At 44.8% G+C, this 18,089-nt stretch overlaps 1 protein-coding gene across 4 annotated transcripts in view; it reads left to right on the forward strand.

Annotated features, from left to right (window-relative positions):
• Window positions 1–18,089, forward strand: part of PTCH1 (patched 1) — a 70,491-nt gene that overhangs the window by 14,941 nt on the left and 37,461 nt on the right. For all 4 annotated transcript variants that reach the window (XM_059411721.1, XM_059411720.1, XM_059411723.1 and 1 more), the window contains 3 exons: window positions 14,357–14,546; window positions 17,637–17,706; window positions 17,801–17,892. In XM_059411721.1, coding sequence (XP_059267704.1) covers window positions 14,357–14,546; window positions 17,637–17,706; window positions 17,801–17,892 — 352 coding nt within the window. The remainder of the gene's footprint in view (window positions 1–14,356; window positions 14,547–17,636; window positions 17,707–17,800; window positions 17,893–18,089) is intronic.

Here is an 18,089-nt window from a genome sequence, read left to right on the forward strand (position 1 = left end):
TCTAGGACAGCCTAGACAGGGAGGGACTGAGCCAGGCACCAGGGGTTGGAGAGTTGAGGGTGCTGGGGCATTCCAGGAGCAAGGCTCAGTGGACTGGGCTGTGGCCTCCAGGAGAACTCCCAAGTGCTTGCCTCTGGTTGGAACTTCAGGTCACGGGTGGGGACCCCAGAGGCCTGGAAGGCCAAGCCGCGTGGCAGGAAGGTCACTGGTGTGTGCAGGCTATTTGGGTGAGTGGCTGCTAGCTCTCCCTCTTAGCCCTTCTTTGCCTGTTTCATTCTCTGTACTGGTGTATCTGGCCTCTAGGGCCCTCCCTGCTACTGGCATGCTTCACCTGGATTTCACCCTTCTGGGCACAGAATGGAAATAACTTGGTAATCTTGCCCTTTCTTGGTTGGCTTTTTCTTTTTGCTTAACACATTTATCCTCCTGTCCCGTTTAATATCTACCCCCACCCTCCAGCCCTGTCTCAGACACAAGTTCATTGTGACAGCTCTCCAGTGACAGAATGTTCATTTATCTCTTTGAGCATTTTTTCCCCCTCAAGCTTTGCCCAGCCCCTGGCTTCTTTTACTGCAAAGGGCGGTAATAGCCTTGAAATGAATCTATATTGCCTTATGTTTGGTTATTAACATCTCTGGAGGGCAAGCAAGAGAAGAGGACACAAGTTTTGACTTTCTTTTTTTTTTTTTTATAAGATTTTATTTATTTATTTGACAGACAGAGATCACAAGTAGGCAGAAAGGCTGGCAGAGAGAGAGGGGAAGAAGCAGGTTTCCTGCTGAGCAGAGAGCCCGATGCCCGATTGGATCCCAGGACCGTGGAATCATGACCTGAGCTGAAGGCAGAGGCTTTAACCCACTGAGCCACCCAGGCGCCCCTTGACTTTGTTTTTTTTTTTTTTTTTTTTTTTGTAAGAAAAAATTTTAAAATGTTTTTAATGCCTGTTTGATGTTTATAAGTGTTCTCAAGTTTGTTCCTTGCTAGTATGATGCCTTCAGGGTTCTTGAACTCAGGCAGTTGTAGGAATACATGAACTTCACTATCCTTTCTTTCTGTTTAGAGCAAGTTTTCTAACTATGGACATTTTGCTGGATAATTCTGTTATGGGGGTTGCCCTATGCCTCTTAGGATGTTTAGCAGCAACCTTGAACTCTACCTACTAGATGCTAGTAGCAACTTCCCAGTTGTGACAACCAAAGATTTTTCTAGTCATTGCCAAATTGAGGGGGGAGAGAATGTACAAAATCACTCCAATTGAGAAGCCCTGGTTTCGATAATAGATTCCAATTGGAAGACTCATGCTGTGCAGAGGGAAGGCTTTTATTATGATGGACTTGTGACAGCAAAGGCACTGCCATAAGTGCAAAAGAATTTTCTTTAAGGTAATGCCCCCTCCCCACCTCTATATTTACTGGCCTAGGTAACTAATGGTAACTAATTTTTTCTATTCTAATAATTTAAGTTTGTTTTCTTAGAATTACATTAAGTGTCCAATTTAAAAAAAAGACAAAAAACAAAATCCAGCATGACAAGTTGACAGAGAGAAGGGCAAGCCATGGAAGAAAGAAAAAGCTGTATATTCTAATATTTTCTTCCTTTGGGTAATTTAATTTTGAAGGCAGACCTTGTTGTATTTCAAGAACAGTAAGGTGAAGGTTTAATATGAACGTGACTTTATAAAAAACAGGAAAAGACACCACTGGACTTAGTTCACATTGAAACAAGAGCTCCGTTTGGAAGCCTGTGCAGTGCATTAGCTCTTCCGTGGTCTAGGTCTCCTCCAGATGCTCCCGTCACAAACCTCCCCCCCACCCCCACCCCATGCCCTTCGGCAGCAGAGCCAAAGGCACACGGTAAGAGGCTGAGGTCTTGAGCTTGTATGGGCCCAGTGGGTTCTAACTTTACCTCCCCTTTTCAAAATTATCCCCCAGTTTCTGCTCTCTGGGGCTGTCCGTTTGGGGGCATTTCACAAGGGATAGAAAGACCTGCTGAAATGCAGCTCCTTTCTTCTCCTTGGTCCCCTGTGCACTTTGAAAAATTAAGATGTTTATCGGGTCAGATTGCAATAGTGGGTGCCCACGTGCAGGTGCAAGGAGTTGTGGTTTTGGAGAAAAATGACTGAAAAATCAACACCCAACAATAATTGCTTGAAAATACCAAATAGCCTCAGGTGCCTTCTTCCCAGGCCACCTGACCCTCCGGATCTCCCGTGTCTCTTTACTGCCCACCATTCTTGACCCGCCGAAGGAGTGTCGAAGCGAGGTTGGGCGACGGGCTGTATCAGATACATGGACTGCTGCTTGGAGGCTCCAGAAGATGACAGCTTCCAGATGTACGAGCCGCCGGATCCATTTGTTTGGATTATGCACCACAGCTGATGGCGAGATTAACGCTGGCTGGACAAGCTATGGGAGATTTGTCTGGTTTCCACAATGCTGTGTTTATATTTCATTGGGATTTCTCCTTCAAAGCTGACCTCCCCGTGACCCCCAGAGCTCTGTCCACTCAGGCCAAGCTGTAACTTGTCTGCCCCTCTTCTCCTGATGTGTATGTGTGTGTGTGTATGGGGGTGGAGGGGTGGTGGTGGTCACAATTGTGCAGCGGAAGGGGCTGCTTTCATGGTTTACCATTCGCCCTTCCCCCCACCCCAGCTTCATGCCAGCTGTCTGCCCAGTTTTAGACCCAGAAGAGTGGTCTATTTTGTGGGGGTGGGAGGTAGGGAAGATGGAGGGGGCTTGATTTTGAAGGTCTTTTTAGCTTTGAAAACAAATACGGAAATATTTGAAAAGCATTATACAGGAGACCAGAGGCTGTTTTGCAGAAGTATAGTATTTTAGCTCAGCGCTAGTTTGATACTATTTTGAAAAAAGACACCCCTAAATAATCACCAGACCCGTGTGATCCTAATCCTATTTCCTTTGCCCTCACTGGCTCCCAGAAGCTCTTCTACCTCCCTCCCCTTCCCCTCTCCCATCCTTCTTTCCCCTCACCTACTCCTAAACTGCCCTAATCATTTCCTCCCAGTGGATCTCTGGAGTTACTAGTGTGAAATCTGAAATGGTAGTAAATCTGGTTAATCACAAACTGACAGGAGGGAATTAGAAAATGTATTCTTTCAAACCAGCTGTGGGAGATACCACATGCAAAGCTGCCGTTTGCATCCTTGGCGTTCTTATCTTAGTATGGGTTGGTTCCCCGACCTTACTCTTTGATGGGGTCTTGTCAGCAGAAGATGCACTTCCCCTATTGAAGAGCCATGGCATTTTTTTGGACTTTTGAGGTGCCTTAGAATTCACCGACAGATGGAGTGTGAAATTCGTCTTGGTCCCCTGTGTTTAACGTGTTGTGTGAAATACAGAAGAACTGTATAAAGGGCTAAATGCCCTTTAGCATTCCTTGAGATGCTAAGTAAAATGTAAACCGAGACATTCTAACCCAGGCACCATACTTCAGGTTCTCCCTGCATGGAACTCCCTCCAAAGGCAAAAGGAACACCGAAGAGGACAGAGTTCCTTATTCAGATTGTGGCTGACTTTGCCACATTAGATGGACCATCCACATGAGAGGTCCGAGAGCAGATGGTTTTGCTCATGAAGACGCTTCCAGCAGTACATAAGGAGGAAACTCCTTGGGATTTTCTTAGTGGGAACCCTCCTTGACCACACAGCTATCATCAGGGTCATCAAGATATAAGCACTTTTTTTACTTGTTCTCCACTCCCAAACTCTGAATTTGGGTCCTTCGTGATAAAACCTATTGGATTTGTTTCCCTTAAACTGGATTTAGGGTTGTTGTTGTTTTTTCCTTTATATGGTAATACCTATTTTTCTACTTGTGTGTATCTCTAGGTTTGACATGAATAATTCCATCTTCCAAAACAGTAGAATGCTGCCACTGAGAAACCTTGACTGTTGTAGAGAAAGATATGGGAAAGATGCATTCTGTCCCCAGTCCCTTCAAGACTATGACTATTTTGTTGTATTTGGGTTTATAGCATAGTTGGAAAAACTATGTGTTAGGGAAACTGTTGTTGGCGGGCAGTCAGGTATCTGCGAATGAATGACAACTTTGTTGTTGGAGAGATGTATCATGTGGAGGTAGGACCTTATTTCTAGAAACCCAGGTGTAAGTTGGCCCAAATCGTCCACACAGCTTGTGGGTCCCACAGTACCACTGGTGAGGTGTGGTGAGGTGAGGCTAGTGAGAAGCAAGTACCACCACACAAGCTTGATGTCTTGTCGTTAAGATAAATGAAAAGAATCAGTTTCCCCAGTTTATCAACCAGAATAGTTTTCAGTTACTGATGAAATGTGTATAAAAGTAAGCAAAAGGAACTAGAAGTGGGCTTTGTGAAGTCAATGTGCACGATTTTTTTCCCCTTAAATCATTGCTTAAGGGCTTCTGGCCCCTAGCTCAGGAATCCTGCCCAAAAATGCCAGATGTATTACACAGTCAAGTACTGCAATGTAAACACTGCTCTGTGCCATGAGGCAGGGTGGTCCGCTTCTATTAAAGAAGAGCCAGAGACCGGGAGGGGCCGAGAGGTATGCCCTGGGCTCTACAGCGGCCGGCAGTGGTCATGGTGTTTGGGCTTTTGTCGGCACAGTCAAGATTTGGAACTACAAAAACCTAGAGGAATTAATACTTTTTACTGGCAAACAAAAGCCACTTGAATTGGGATGCCAAAGAGAGCAAGATGTGGCTTGGATCATGTTGCCTCACTGGGTCAGATAAATTGATAAAATGTTGAACAGGATGGGGAGGGGCTGATAGGAACTGAGCTGTTGTTTTCCCAGTAGCATCTGGGAAAAAGCGTCACCCTTTTCATCTGCTGTGAGTTAAAGGGCAAGGGGGTGAAGCAAGAGGAGGAGCAGCTTCTCCCACCACGCTCTCCTGGATCTGAGAAAACCTCCTGGGTCGGTGTCCCTTCTGTGTGTACACCTAAGCTAGGGCACAGAGCTGTCCAGACCTGTGGTAGCGCTGGGGGGCCAGCCCAAGATATATTACAGATATATTATATAGATATGTTATATCTATATAGATATATTATATAGATGTATCATAAGATATGTTATAAAGAAATGGCCTTCCAGTTGGCTCCCAGTGTCTAGATTTCAGTAAAACATCTACTAATGATGATCCTTGGAAGGTAAGAGCGTTGGGCCGCCCCTCCAGTCAGACATGTTTCTATAGTGCTGCCGTCAATTTGAGGAAATTGGACTGCCTACACATTATCTGTATGTCCAAATAATCTAGTACTAAGCAGTCCTTAAACTGACTAAATTGAGGGTTTTTAAACATTAATATGAAGGTATTTTGTGAGTTAGGAGGAAATGGGGTTTCAATTTGAACTTGGGAAATTGTTTAAACAACCTGCAATAATATTATCCCGATTTTAGAGATCCATACTTCAGAGGGCTCTGAGAACATTGCTTTTAGAAACAGTGATGGTAAAAATGGGAATTTTTGAGATTAAGGAGAATGTAGGCTTCTTGACTCTCTCCCAGCACTTTTGTTTTTCTGTTTTGAATTCTCCCATTTCCCCACCCCCATTCCCTGATTTCCTTAGCTCCTTTAGGGGAGAAACTAGAAAACTTCACAAAATAGACACAGTGTCTTTTTAAATAGAAGTTTTCTAAGTATAACAAAAGAATTTTCGCTTGCTGCCTAAGAAATTATTTCTTTCCTCTTACCTGATTTTTCCCCCATGCTTTTTTTGCATTGTTGTAGTAACTTTAAAAACAATAAATATGATGCCATCATTTTAGTCCACACATGATCCAGAAAAAAAAATTGCACATGTTTAATACCTTGCTTAATTGCAAACAAAGCCTGCAATTTGAGAGAATTGGGATTAGGGCTAAATATCTATTAACTGCTCTTTCTAGAGATTTGGGGAATAGGATGACCCTTTTTTTCTTTTTCTTTTTTTTCTTTTTTCTTTCTTTTTTTTTTTTTAAATAGGCTACAGTTTCACATGGCTCCCAAAAGAAATCTCTCTCCCTTTTTGTTTCCCACACCAATTGATTTATCATTTTGCTTGCAAGCAGATCCAGAATGTTAGGGCAAGAACACACTCACTTTTTTCTCGTAACTTTTTTGTTGCGGACCGAAACCAGTTGACTTGAATAAATTTTTCTGAGGCCTGAATGTAGCCAGCAACGTGGAAAAATCTTGCCATTCAGGGCCGTCTGAATGTACATTTCAGCCACACAGTAAGCTGCATTGGTAGGCACTGGAGTGCTAAATACAACCATTTTTCGCAGCAGCGAGTTAGACAGGTGATTAGCATAATTAGCACCGAGCAGCCATACATATGGTAATGCTGAGTGTGTAAATGCCAGCTGCGGTGTAAAATTTATGTCAGGGGTCGGCAGGGCTGTGCGAAAGTATTGTGTTCCAGCTGCAGGTCAGGGCCGCCAAAGCTTACCTCCTTTTCTCTTGTTGGTGAATGCGCCAAACAGAAGGGAAAGACAGAAATATAACAGACACGGCTTTGACGGGACAGCCCAGTTCTGTGCAAGAGGGACTGTTCTATAAAACACACACACACACCCTCGCACACCCTTGCAGAAATCCCACTGCTTTCTCTATAAATTGTGTTTGCTTCGTGCAGGGAGCCCATGAGCGACAGCCAGGATGCGGGTTTGGGTAGGTAAAAGGGCCAAGTGATTTCTTGGGAGGCAAAGTTTCCGTCACTGAGTTTTGAAAAGGAGTTAAGAGTAGGTCCTCTGGCTTAGGCCGATTTCTTACTACCCACCCTCCACTCCCATCCCCCATTGTTTTCCTTCAAATAAATGGGACCCTCCGCCCCCCAACATGGGATAGGACTATGCTATAAGGTTCCAACAGCGCACCTCTTTTCCCAAATTGCTTGACTGGTTTTAGCAAAGGACTACAAGTTTCTTTGTGTTGTGTTTCTGGGGCAGCTCGGCTACTACTACGCTCACCGCCACTGTCAGACCCATTTCGGTAGGGCTCTTGCTTGACAGGAGAACCGTCTTGAATGGCCCACGCCCTTGGAAATGCATGATGGGGGAATTTATGGCTGTTCCGAGGTCATGCATTTTGCACTCCAAGCGCTTCTCCTGCTGTCCCCTCCCCTTTTTCAGTTGGTGGCTGTAAGGAGTGGTGGTGGTGACAGAACAGAGTTCACACCATGCTGACCTGGTGATGAAACTTCCTCCCAGCCCCAGGGGGTCCTTATGCATAAACCTCTAATCCAGCTAATCCTGATGGCAACAGAATCCCCCGAGGGTAGCTCCCGGTGAGGGTGTGGGAGATAAAGCGGCAGTCGTCGTGATGTTCCTTGGCCCTGGCCTGCCTGTGGAGGTGGGGATTCTCATTGTTTTCGCCCCTGTGCAGCTCCAGGAGGAGGCCCAGGCTGGATAATGGCAAAAAGACTGTCCAGAGCAGAAAGGTGATGTCAGCCCCGCAGCAGCTAGGAGAAGGGAGCTGGGGTTAATGTTACTCAGCGGCCTGAATGCTGGGGTAGAGAGCCCCGCCACCATGCAAGCACTTGGCTTTTGTTGTAGTGGTTGGGTTGTGTGGTTTTTGTTGTTTGTTTTTTTTAATGAAGACTTTAGGAGGCCTTAACTAAGAATTTAGGACTTGATCACAGCACTAATGTCGTGGCTTCTTGGGCCGGCACTGCCTCTGACTGAGCTGCTCTCCTTCTGCCTCTCCCAGGCTAGCGGCTCCTGCAGAAAGAAAGGACTTAGGTTTGCATCTACTTGCTTGTGGGCTTGAGCATTCAGGTGACATCACTGTAGGGCCTGGGGCAGTTCACAGTGGGCAAGCGCACAGCTAGGGACAGAGCAGAGCTCCATTCTGTTACGTCCAGCAGGACGCCAGGAACAGCCTTGAGTCTGCAGCTGCGACTTCTCGTGGCCTGGCTTTGGTGGGGTTGTCCGCAGCCCTCATTTGCCACAGCAGTAAGTGACTGGGGAAGAATGGGTCTCCCGATAGACTCAGTGTCATCTTGGGAGCCGGTGGCCTTGGAGAGCGAGAATACCAGGTGGGGGGAGCTGTGGCAGGCGGCAGGTCTGGGGTGGGTACAGTGCTGGGCTGACCTGATCGTGTCCGACAGGGTGAGCGGGCAGCTTCAGGGAAAGCCATTCAGAGAAGCAGCCTGGGCGGTAACAGATGGCACCACAAACAGCTGGTATGGGGGCTTGTGATGGGGGGGCATGCTCAGGCCTGCTACCTCTTCTACTGAGTTCCGCCCTCCTTACCACCCCCCTCGGCCCTCCCCTCCTCCCCTCCTGCCCTAGGCTGCCCCTGGGGAGGTGTGGGGATGTGTCCTGCTCTTGTCTTGTTTTCGTGGTTTTCACTCACTGGGCTCACTTCATGAAGGCAAATTCTCTTTGGGCTATCTGATTCTAGCATTTTCCCATGGCAACACCCAAGGGCACAATCCCACGAGGAGAAAAACAGCCCAGTAGCTTAAGCAGCAGTTGGCTAGTCATGAATAAAAGAGATGGCTGGAAGAGTGACTAAAACTCACAGCTCAGGAGTTTTCAGCCAATTGCCCAAATTACTGAATCTTCATTTTTTTCAATTTAGAAAATGAGCTGGTGCTAATAATTTTGCAGTTACACCCTTTTGGAGATTTGTAGTTTTTCACCCTCACAATAACTAATCGCAACATTGAAAGAAGGACCTGAAGTAACTAAAGGGGAAGAAAAAAAATCTCTCTAGAGGCTGTTAGAGAATTCATGGGATTAATCAAATGCAAATGCTCAGCTTGCATATACACAGACCCCATTTTCCTAATTGGACTCTGAGTGGGTACTTTTCAGGCTGAAAGGGTCATTTGTTTTGACTGATTGACTTTTTGAGGCTTTGGGAAGAATTAATATCTTACACAGATGACTGCCTGTTCCCAAGGCTCTGTATTGAGGCTGTTCATTCATTCATTCCTCTGACACGCCGGGTGTGCGCATGTGCCTGGTGTGCCGAGGTAAGTGGGCGGCGGGCAGTGCCTCCCTGAAAGGACTTGGAATTTACTGGAAACAGCACTTCGTATGGTCCCTCAGATCACCTTTCTGTGGATCACAATAAGCTTTTGCTAAAAGCTTTTTGCATGAGTGCCACAGGCGTTTATTAAGCTCCACACAGAGGCTGTGCTGAGGAATGGTACCAGGCGGGAGAGCGTCACGAGGGCAGCATCTTTCTTCGACCATGGATTGAAATAGCATTGGCCCTGAGGTATGGACCCCTGGGTGGAATGGCTTCCCACCTGAGCTGACCTTTCTTCACCTTGGAAAGCCATAATGGTTTGATTTCAGGAGGAAAGGATCAGCAGAGTTTGAATGAGAACTTCTTTGCACAAGTGATGCTTTTTTACCCCACCTCTTTCAAAGAATTGGTTTGAACCTTAGATTTCTAGAGAATTTCCAGGTAAAGAGGCATAAGATGGCTTGCTTTCTGTATGCCCTCACCTCTCTGCCCCCTCTAAGACAGGCCCCCCTTGGGGACCAGAAGGAAAATGGGGGCCTGTTGGCAGCCACCCATGGGGCTCTACTGGAAAAGCTATCTTCTCGGTGTCAGGAAACACTCTGGGAGACAATGTTGTTGTCCTTCAAATTAAAAAATACCAGTTGTTTGTCCCTTGTAATACTTTGGAGCATTCCAAAACCTCTAGCTGTGAGCTTGGAATGGTCTGGTGTGTGGAATTTGGCTCTCTTAGAGTTGTGTCCTCAACAAGTGCTCAGGAGCCACAAGGTTCTCTCAGGGAAGTTGGATGCTGGGTTGAGGGTTGGTTCCACCTCCTGTTGGAGGGGTGGTGGTGAGCTTGGGCAAGTCCCCCACACTGCAGCGACTTTTCCTCTTCTGTAAAATAAGGGCGATGCTCCGTGGCCTGTGATAAATGAATAAGTGACCAGATGAATAGATGCCTGCTCAGCTCCTGGTTAAGGGTTTGGGACATTTCTCACACATTGGTAATACCACACCACAATATGAGGTTAGTAGTAGCATTTTCATCCCATTTCACAAAGAAGGTTACTGAGGCCCTGCTGTGTCGAGGATTTGTTGCAAAGCTTCGACTCAGAACCCAGCCCTTCTGATCCAGGTTCTCATCATGTGACTGTCCAGTCCAGCTTGCCCCAGCTCAGTGCGGAAGCAGCACCATGCAAAATATTTACAAATAGGTAAAGAAATGTGAAATGGCTTTGCAAATGGAAAACGTACATAAATTTGAAAGGTTATTTTGTGTCCCGGGATCCTGAGATAACATTTTTTACACATCTCATTCAAAGAGTTTGGTTGTTATTTTATTGTTAAAAGTTGTTGCGTTTGGAAGGAGGAAAAGAGTATAAGAGGACTTTAGAATATGAGGAATAGGCATGTTATTTTTGCATTGGGCTTGTTTTTCATTGAGATCCCTACCAAGTAGCCTTCGTATTTTTCCCCCTTTGTCATGCGGAAGTCTTTAATTGTACTAGCTCCGTGCAGAAAAATTAAGAAATAGCAATAAACTTTCCCAAAGGGAAATGGGTAAATATTCTCCATAAACCTCCTAGCTCTCAGTATGTACCCATATCTACATCATCAATACTGAGAATTATGGCTCATTCTGCTCAGTAGTCAGAAACCATTTCCCAGACTGCACCTGGGATTTTAGCCATTTGAAGGGGGTTCTGTGGGGCTTCCTGGCGGTGGAGCTTCACACCACTGCCTGATGGGGAAGATGGGCTAGATTAGGAACAGCTCTGGGCTGTCACTCAGCTGTGATTTAGGTTAGGCTTTTGCTAGGGTAGCAGAAGTCAGGTGAGTCCGTAAAATCACTCCTTCCAGAGAGGTTTCTGTTTCTGGTAGCTCGTTCCAGAGCCCCTTGGGTGAATACTGATGTAAGAGCATATGAATGCTGCGTAGTTTATGACACAGGTACACCCGAGAAGGAGCTAAGTCTACCAGCGCAACCAAGTGAATGACATAATTATAGTCTCACCGCGTTCCAGCCACACCGGCCTCCTTTTTCTTCCTGTTGCAAGCCAAAAGGGGGGCTGGTTCCTCTGCCCAGGCACTGTTCCCCCAGCCCTTCAAAGTCAGGCTGAATGTTCCTTCTATTTAGATCTTCCCCGGGCCACTCCATTTGAAGTGGTCTTTCCCCTTTCCTGCCACCCAGTGACTCACGTGGCATCACCACCTTGATTGCTGCCATGGCACTTATCCTGCCATGAGGTTAGCTTATCCATGTGTCTGTCTGTCAGCGCTGTGCTTCACTGGCCAGCGAGCTGTTTGGAGCTGAACACGCTGTCCTCACCCACCGCATCACCCCACCGTTGAGCGCACAGTAGGTGTCCTCATCTGCTCGTCAGGTGAATGAACTGTGGTATGGCTTTCTGTCAAGGAAAGTGGATGTCAGTGAGACTTTCTTAAAGTGACTGAATAACTTTGCAAAGACATTCATATTTGGTTAAATATAAGAAGAAATATTAAATAAAATATGGCTGTGTAGTATTCAGTTCAAAAGAAGTTGAATTTAACAGTACTCAAAAGTGGGATACAGCTTAGGTGGTTGAAGACACTTCAGATTCAGGGTCTTTCATCTCTAGCTGCTCTGTCTACCCACAGTGATAGTCCGGTCTTGGTTGAAACCAGTTGTCATGTTAGCAAAATACTAAATTTATCCCTAGAACACAGAGATGAACGAACAAAAAGATTTTCAATTCCAGAAACATGACATACACCTTTATTAAAATATTTGCATTTATTTAAAATGTATGTCTTAAACCATCTAAAAAGTGACCCTATAAAGCCTATGAAGTACATTTTATATCTTATAGCAAATAGCATCCTTTCTGACACCCCCTGTAATAAAATAATTGACCTATTGTAAGGTCGGTCTGAAAGCACGTAGAAAGTTCTTTCCAGGAGCATGAGCCTTGATGTGATCTTTATTTATTTATTTATTTAAGATTTTATTTATTTATTCGACAGAGAGAGATCACAAGTAGATAGAGAGGCAGGCAGAGAGAGAGAGGGAAACAGGCTCCCTGCTGAGGACTCGATCCCAGGACCCTAAGATCATGACCTGAGCCCAAGGCAGCAGCTTAACCCACTGAGCCACCCGTGCTCTTCTCTTGGGTCTTCACCTTTTTCCATTATAGTGTCAGGCTGCTGCTCTTAGGCAGGGAAGAGGAGGGTGGTGGGGGGGGTGTCTGTGGTCCCACTTTGCTGTTACTCTTTTGTTTGTACCTCATGGTTTTAATTTACCTGAAGTCTTAAGGTTCAGGAAAGATAAAAGGAAGCAGAACTTTGCAAGCAGAACAAGGGATCATATGCTATGCCAATGCTTGAGGAGCTGGTGGAAATATTTATGATTTATAGGTGTGGGGCATTGATGTCATGCCCCAAAAAAGGGGAAGAAGTTCAGCCTTTTTCCCCCCCAAAAGGCTATTTGGAGCTCCTTGGCTTGGAGCTCTGTAGCTTTTCAGAAGTGACCTCTGGACTAATAATTGGCTTTTTAGCCTCAAACAGTCTTTTTATCTCCAGAGAATGTGGATTGAGTCTAATTCAGTTCACTAGTTAATTGGTTGAAATAATGCATTGTGATTCCTGCCAGAAGGAGCCAGACCCTGCCTGCAGGCAGCTTTAGAAGAGCATCCTGAAAAGGCCTGGGACTTCTTGTAAATTTATCCTTTGTTGCAAGTTTCCTATGTTTTCCTATGTGGTCTTTCTTTAACTTTAGAATGGTGGCAGGGTCCTCGCAATTCCCCAGGGCATCTGTCAACGTTTTCTGCCCCGGGAGGGTTAATAGGTTCTGTAACCGATTGGTAATTTCCCCCTCTCTGCCCCCCCTCCCCCATGCCGGCTCCCCGCCTGTTCTCCTCCTCTTTGACACACCCTACAGTATGTTCCGCCTCACCTCACAGTAGTCCTTAGTGGCCTTGACCATCTGCGTGGACCTGCACAGATGATCCTGCCAGTCTGTGAATCTGGACTAGCTTTCCTAATGAGGGCATTATTTGCTTTTTTAGCCTGCCCCCTTGTTTATAAAATATGCCAAGAGAGCTAAACAACCCGTTGTTCCCAGTACTTACTTACTTGCCCAAACCAAATGTTTATGTCCTTGAATACTAAATTTGAAGAAAAAGGAATCCTCCTCGTGGGAAAGCTTAGGATGATTGTTGAAGGGTCTTTCTACACTGCTGCTGAGGCCTGTTATTGAGTAAACATGCAACTTACCAGTGACTTCAGGAACTATTCAGACTCACTGTTCAGATTCAGCAGCTGGCCTTGGAGTATGTGTGTAGGGAGGGGGAGAAGGGGGGGTGCTATTCTAGAATTCTCTCTCTGCTGCCCTCCTGCCCCCTTCCTGAACAACCCCTTCCCTGTGGCTCTATTGGGTCAAAGCACCCTCCTCTCCAAGAGCACTCTCCTTCAGTATCCCCGCACACCTATCCTGTTAGGAAGTGAAACTCCCTTCCCCCCCATACCTCCCAGCCAGGTGGCAGCATTCTGAACTTGGCCTGTTCGAAAACCATAATTAAAATATAACGCAGGGCCTAAGGAAGTAGGCAAAAAAGCAGTTTGCAGTAACAATGTGCCGCATACCTTGCCGCCCTGGCCTGTGGCTTGCCCCACTGTGGCTGGCCTGCTGGAGAGCCGGTTGGTCCTGGGGCTGGGGCTCTGGCCTCTGCAGCAGGTTCAGAATCACAAGGGGAGCTTCTGGAACACAGGCTGCCTGCTTCCGGGCCACTCAGAACCTGGCACCTCTGTTCCAGGATGCTGCCAGGTGAGTCTGGTGGAGCCAGGACCCAGAGACTGGCCGTCCGGGCCATGGCGGAGACATTTGGTTCCTCTCAAGTCCAGCTGATGTGAATCACATTATTTATCTTCTCCTGGCACGTTTTGTCCTGAACACACATTTGCCACCTTTCCTTGTTTCTTTTGCTAGATTATTTAGAAGAAGAGTGTAAATTGAAGCCATTTATCTTGAACTGGGCTGCAGGGGCACATTGTTTACACAAGTGAAAGAAATTGTAACAGGGGTGTTTGGTCTGGACTGCAGGGAAAAGGTGTCTCAAGTTTTCCTTCCCCCTCCCCCTCCACACATATGGTGTATTAGTTAGGAGGTGCACAAACACGTATGCATTAAGTTTGCATATGCAATGGGCAGGACAGTTGTTCACGGGTTTAGTGAATATTTTTAATGTTTTTTATTGGTGAAATGAACGTCGCCAATAATAATAATGGTGAATGTTGCCCACCCCCACCCCCAAACATCTCCCATACATGTTCATAACCAGAGATCATTTATCACGTATTCTGCACCTCTAGTGAGATAACAGAACATGAATTTGTGGGGATGTTGCTGTTCTAATTGAAGCCTGTACATGTTTGTCAGTTGGTGGACGAGTAAGTCGTGAATTAAATTATACTCGCCAGAAGATTGGAGAAGAGGCTATGTTTAATCCTCAACTCATGATTCAGACCCCGAAAGAAGACGGTGCTAATGTCCTGACCCCAGAAGCCCTCCGACAACACCTGGACTCAGCCCTCCAGGCCAGCCGAGTCCATGTATATATGTATAACAGGTAAGCTGGTGGAAAGAAGCTGCTGGTTTTAGTAAGTTACCTTGCCCTGGAAATATGCTTAGAGTGTTAGTTCAGATAGTTTTCTAATGAAGTGATTCTTTAAAAAAAAATCTTGATTTTTGTTTCTAGAGATTAGTGATAAATCAAATACACGTTCATGTATTTTCAGTAAGTATCTAGGCCCTATATACCCAAAATGAATCTGATCCTTCAAGCAGTTGTTTGTGGGGCTATATACCCATTCTGAAGACATGTCATTGCTTAAGATGTTTTCGGAGAAGTTACCGTTGGAATTGCCTTTCGTCTACTTTAAAAGAATGGGGGGAAAAAAGTAAGAGCTTACTTCTGATTACTTTGTACTCCCCACAGTTATTGGCAATTGGTATGTATTACAAAGTGCCCAACAGGTTGAGCCACTCTGGTGAATTCTTACTGAAAGGAGTCATGTACTGCTTCACAAAATATTATCCTTTAGCTTCATAGCTAATTTAACAATGCTGTGGGTATAGTAAAAACATACAAAGACTTCTGGATCAAAACTGACAGTCCTTTTTCTTCTCTATTGAATCAGTGAGTTATTCAGGGCAGGGATCAAATCTCTTGTCCATCCTTGCACCCCAGCGTTTAGATCAGGGTGGGCACTTGGATTTTATTGATTGACTAACTGCCTAGATTATGAATTTGAACTGGGTCTTCTCCCTGAGCTATTGAGAAGACTGTCACTAAACCTTCTTTTCAGGGGACCACTGAGTTGGAATTTACCTAACCTTATCCTGTCCCTCACCAAGGCTTTTAAGCACTTTTTTTGTTTTAAGATTTTATTTTTTTTAATTTATTTTAGAGAGAGAGAACTAGTGGGGGTAGAGGCAGAGGGAGAGGGAGAAGCAGAATCCCAAGCAGACTCCACACTGAGCATGGAGCCTGATACAGGGCTCGATCTCACGGCACATGAGATCGTGACTTGAGCCGAAACCAGGAGTCAGATGCCTAACCAACTGAGCCACCCAGGCACTGCTTTGAAGCACCTTTTAACTGAGTGGTTGATAGTACAGTTTTTCACAGGAGAGGTGAGTAAGTGGCTTTGTAGGCATACTCAGTGGCCAGGGAGAATGAAGAGAAAGCATAAAAGGAAAATCTGGACTTGTCCCTGCTGTGGTAACCTCCACTCTCCGTGGGCTCAACTGGACTGGCTAAGACCCATGTTGCTGGAGACCAAACCCTAGCATCCAGCATGAATCACATGTTCTTGTTGCCTCATCTGAAAATTACTGATCACATGTGGTCTACTCTCCTTAGGGGGCTCTGAGAACAAAATGAGGTACATGTAATGGATGAAAGGGAAAACGTAAAGAGAGATTCTGACACTTTGGTCAGGCAGACTTGACTAGTGAGCACACCCTGCTCTATCAGCACATCCCTCCCATTCTGTAGAGGAAGCAACTACCCAATGCAGTTTTGCAAAGTTTGTAGGGAGAGGCCCGGTAAAGAACGTGGAAATGGGCATTCTAGGGCCACTGCAAGCATGCTGACCCATTTTTAACATAGGGGGAACCCTATCTTGAAGGGACTTGTCACTTACACACTTAAGGAGAAGATGTGGGTGTCTGTACAATAAAATTACACTCTTTTTATGTGTGATGGAACCAGAGAACTTGTATGCATTGCAATGAGCTTTAAAGAACACCTAGTTCAACCCTTCTCATTTTTTAAGCTAGAAAACCAGGAAGTAGATCAATTAGAGCATTTGTCCAAGGTCTTATAATTATTAAACAGTAGAGCCAGGTTTCAAATGCTTTCTTCTGGCTCCAAGACCCCCTAGAGGTTTCTCTAATGCACAGTCATGCCCTTCTCAAGGAAGTGAGTTCACTGACCAAGTGATATTGAGGACCTCCTCAGGCCAGATAGTCTATGTTGTTGCTGTGTGGAATTCAGAATGAATATATACAAAGATGCATCCGTGGTGGGTGGGTGGATGGAAGGATGGATGAATAACTTGAGCCCTTCACTCAGGAGCTGATGGTCTGGTTAGAAAGAGGGAAGACATCAGTGTAGATGGGTACATCCAAAGCCAAGCACAGGCGCTCCCCAGCCCAGGTACTCCAGGTATGAAGCAGATCAGACCAGCAGTGCTCTGGAGTTCAAGAGAAGGGGTGATTTTCAGTAGCACTGGGCAGTAACAGCCTAGTGGGAAGGGGTGGCATTTCGTTGGGGACCTTGCAGGATAGATGTGAAGGTTCCATAGGGAAGTGGGCTAAGTCCAGAACGTTCCTTTGGGTGACAAATACAAAAAAAAAGAGGAGACCAACAAAATAGAGCAGTTTAGAGAGACTTAAAAACGTATTTTTCTTCTGGTTTTGCCATCCCTACCCTTTTAAATTTTACTCTTTTTTCAAGGTAAGTTTATCTTCCTGAGACACTTGGAAAGACATGGGCTTACAGAGCATTTTTATAGAGATGACAGAATAAGAGATAGGTGATAGATAGTAAGGTAATTGTGGAACAGTATATTTAATGTCCTGCCTATAGAACAAGAATAAAAAGCTGGAAAGTAGGAAATCTGGCCACCTGGCAGTGTTGTTAACAGCATTCATGGTGAAGAGCAGGAGAATTCATTTTGAACACTGTTAATAAGGACATTAACTCCAGTAAAAAAAAAAAAAGTCAGTAATATTTTCCCACCTGAATATATGTTAATATGTTAGAAACCTTACTAATTAGTCTCCATTTATTTTGAATTTGTGATAATTCAACTCTGAATTATCTTCCCTGAAATTGTAATGTATGTAGGAAAAAGCAGATTAATGGTGTAAACAAGATTATTGGGAGGATGCTTAAGAAAACAAGACTTTTCAAGTACTTTGGTAGCATTCATTTACATAAACACCCACATGTTATATACAATTGAGTATTATCTATTCATTAAAGCAAGCCTGTTGAGTCTTTACTTGGCAAAAGTTGTGCTCCTTTTGACAGATACTAAAAAGTGATCGAAATTGCAGTTCTTTCTAAATGTTCTATAGTTCCAACTTTGCACTGATTTCCTTAGGTTATTACAGTAAGAATGTTTGTCTCTGCTTTCTATTTCACTAGACAGTGGAAATTGGAACACTTGTGTTACAAATCCGGAGAACTTATCACAGAAACAGGTTACATGGATCAGGTATAGTTTCCTTTTTTTTTCTAAGAAATTCTCAAAAATTCCTCAGTGGTGTGTGTTATCCTAACATGTGGCCTGTTCTTTTTAACTTTGACAGATAATAGAATATCTTTACCCTTGTTTAATTATTACACCTTTGGACTGCTTCTGGGAAGGGGCAAAGTTACAATCTGGGACAGCATACCTACTGTAAGTATGTGATCTTATTTTCTGATGTCTGTGATTTCTAAACTTTAGAATGTATCGGATGTTACTGGATCATTATTTATTCTATTTCAGTTTTGAACAAGAAATAAAAACATTGAAATTCCAGGGGCATTTTTTGAGTGAATAGTGGGGGGAGAGGGGACGGCAGCAGAATGTTTTTCCTCTTTTCAAAAAAAAGT

Source organism: Mustela nigripes, chromosome 9, assembly GCF_022355385.1.
Source record: "Mustela nigripes isolate SB6536 chromosome 9, MUSNIG.SB6536, whole genome shotgun sequence".
Classification (NCBI taxonomy): Eukaryota; Metazoa; Chordata; class Mammalia; order Carnivora; family Mustelidae; genus Mustela; species Mustela nigripes.